The sequence below is a fragment of the Tupaia chinensis genome, unplaced genomic scaffold (genome assembly GCF_000334495.1).
Source record: "Tupaia chinensis unplaced genomic scaffold, TupChi_1.0 Scaffold000042_1, whole genome shotgun sequence".
NCBI lineage: Eukaryota > Metazoa > Chordata > Mammalia > Scandentia > Tupaiidae > Tupaia > Tupaia belangeri.
In genome coordinates, this window is record NW_006159497.1 from 1,064,298 (window position 1) to 1,065,812 (window position 1,515).

The 1,515-nt window shown below is 40.4% G+C and overlaps 1 protein-coding gene across 1 annotated transcript; it reads left to right on the forward strand.

Annotated features, from left to right (window-relative positions):
* Positions 1 to 259: 259 nt before the first annotated feature.
* LOC102494117 (peptidyl-prolyl cis-trans isomerase FKBP3) lies at positions 260 to 1,216 on the forward strand. Its single transcript, XM_006140708.1, has 2 exons — positions 260 to 671; positions 957 to 1,216. Exons 1-2 carry the CDS (start codon positions 260 to 262, stop codon positions 1,214 to 1,216), a joined length of 672 nt encoding a protein of 223 aa, XP_006140770.1.
* Positions 1,217 to 1,515: the final 299 nt, after the last annotated feature.

A 1,515-nucleotide genomic window follows, 5' to 3' on the forward strand; every position in this document is an offset into this window, starting at 1 on the left:
TAATCTAGTCAAGGATATTATTATATTCATCACCTTCCACAAAGAACATTAATTATGGAGGACTGGCAGGTGGCATGAGGGTTAAGATGCTGGATTCCCACATGGCTAACTGTGGTTCAAGTCCTGGATCTGCCGACTTGCCTTCTTACTCTCCCTCTTTCTCTCACTCTCTCTGTCTCTCTCTGGTCAAATTGAAAAATAATAATAAGTAAATAAAATAATTCTTCTTAAAAAAAAGAACATTGGGCAGCAGGGGAAGATGGCAGCCGGTGCACCGCAGTGGGCATGGACCATGGAGCAACTGCGCGGTGAACAGTTGCCCGAGAATAACGTTATCAAGTTTATGCAGGAACATGGTTCAGATTCACTTCTTGCAGAACATAAATTACTTGGAAACATTAAAAATGTCACCAAGACAGCTAACAAGGACCATTTGGTTACAGCGTATAACCATCTTTTTGAAAGCAAGCATATCAAGGGTACTGAAAGTATAAGTAAAGTATCTGAACAAGTGAAAAATGTGAAGCTTAATGAAGATAAACCCAAGGAAACCAAATCTGAAAAGACTCAGCATGAGGGTCCACCAAAATACAGAAAATCTATTCGTAAAAAAGGAGATAAAACCAACTTTCCCCAAAAAGGAGATGTTGTTCACTGCGAGTGTACAGGAACATGACAAGACGGGACTGTTTTTTTTTTTTTTGGGGGGGGGAGGTTTTTGCTATAGGGCACGTGTGCTCACCAGAAAGCCAGAGAGACAGGCAGAAAGCGAGAAATCACCCCCCAGGGGGGATGGCCACACCGCAATCCCTTCTCCTCCATTCTCCTCTCGGGATCTTGGGTATGCTCGCACACGCACACACACCCAGCGTGAGTTTAAGGCACCAGATCTGGGACTCGAACCGCAGTCGACTATGTGGGAGTCCAGTGACATAGCCATTACGCTAACTGCTGGTCCCTTCAAAATGGGACTGTTTTTGATCCTAATATTCAAACAAGTTCAAAGAAGAAAAAAGGTGCCACGCCTTTAAGTTTTAAGGTTGGAGCAGGCAAAGTTAGAGAATGGGATGAAGCACTCTTGACTATGAGTAAAGGAGGAAAGGCTCGTCTGGAGATTGAACAAGAATGGGCTTATGGAAAGAAAGGACAGCCTAAAGCCAAAATTCCACCAAATGCAAAACTATTTTTTGAAGTGGAATTAGTGGATATTGATTGAAATACCAGCTCTTTAGATCTAAGGACATCAACAAAAATAAAACTTGGCCTTGAAGAAATTTATGTAACAAATTAGAGCTTGTTACTATTGTAAGGGAAGACTCAACTGGAAAATTCAAGGAGTTAGAATTTGTTCATAACTTATCTCAACTTTTGAAAAGTGTAATCCCTTATAAATCGCTAAAGTCTAATATATTTTACTACAGCTATGTAAAACTCTGGTTGGGATCTGTTTTTCCTTTTGTTTCACAGTGTAAACTAAAAGGCTCAATAAAAATTGATCTATTGTCTGGAAAAAAA

Bases quoted from the DNA above. Each gene is read 5' to 3' on its own strand.
- LOC102494117 (XM_006140708.1), top strand. From the start codon at position 260: ATGGCAGCCGGTGCACCGCAGTGGGCATGGACCATGGAGCAACTGCGC. The intron at 672-956 runs CATGACAAGACG...CTAACTGCTGGT, and splicing joins TCACTGCGAGTGTACAGGAA to CCCTTCAAAATGGGACTGTT.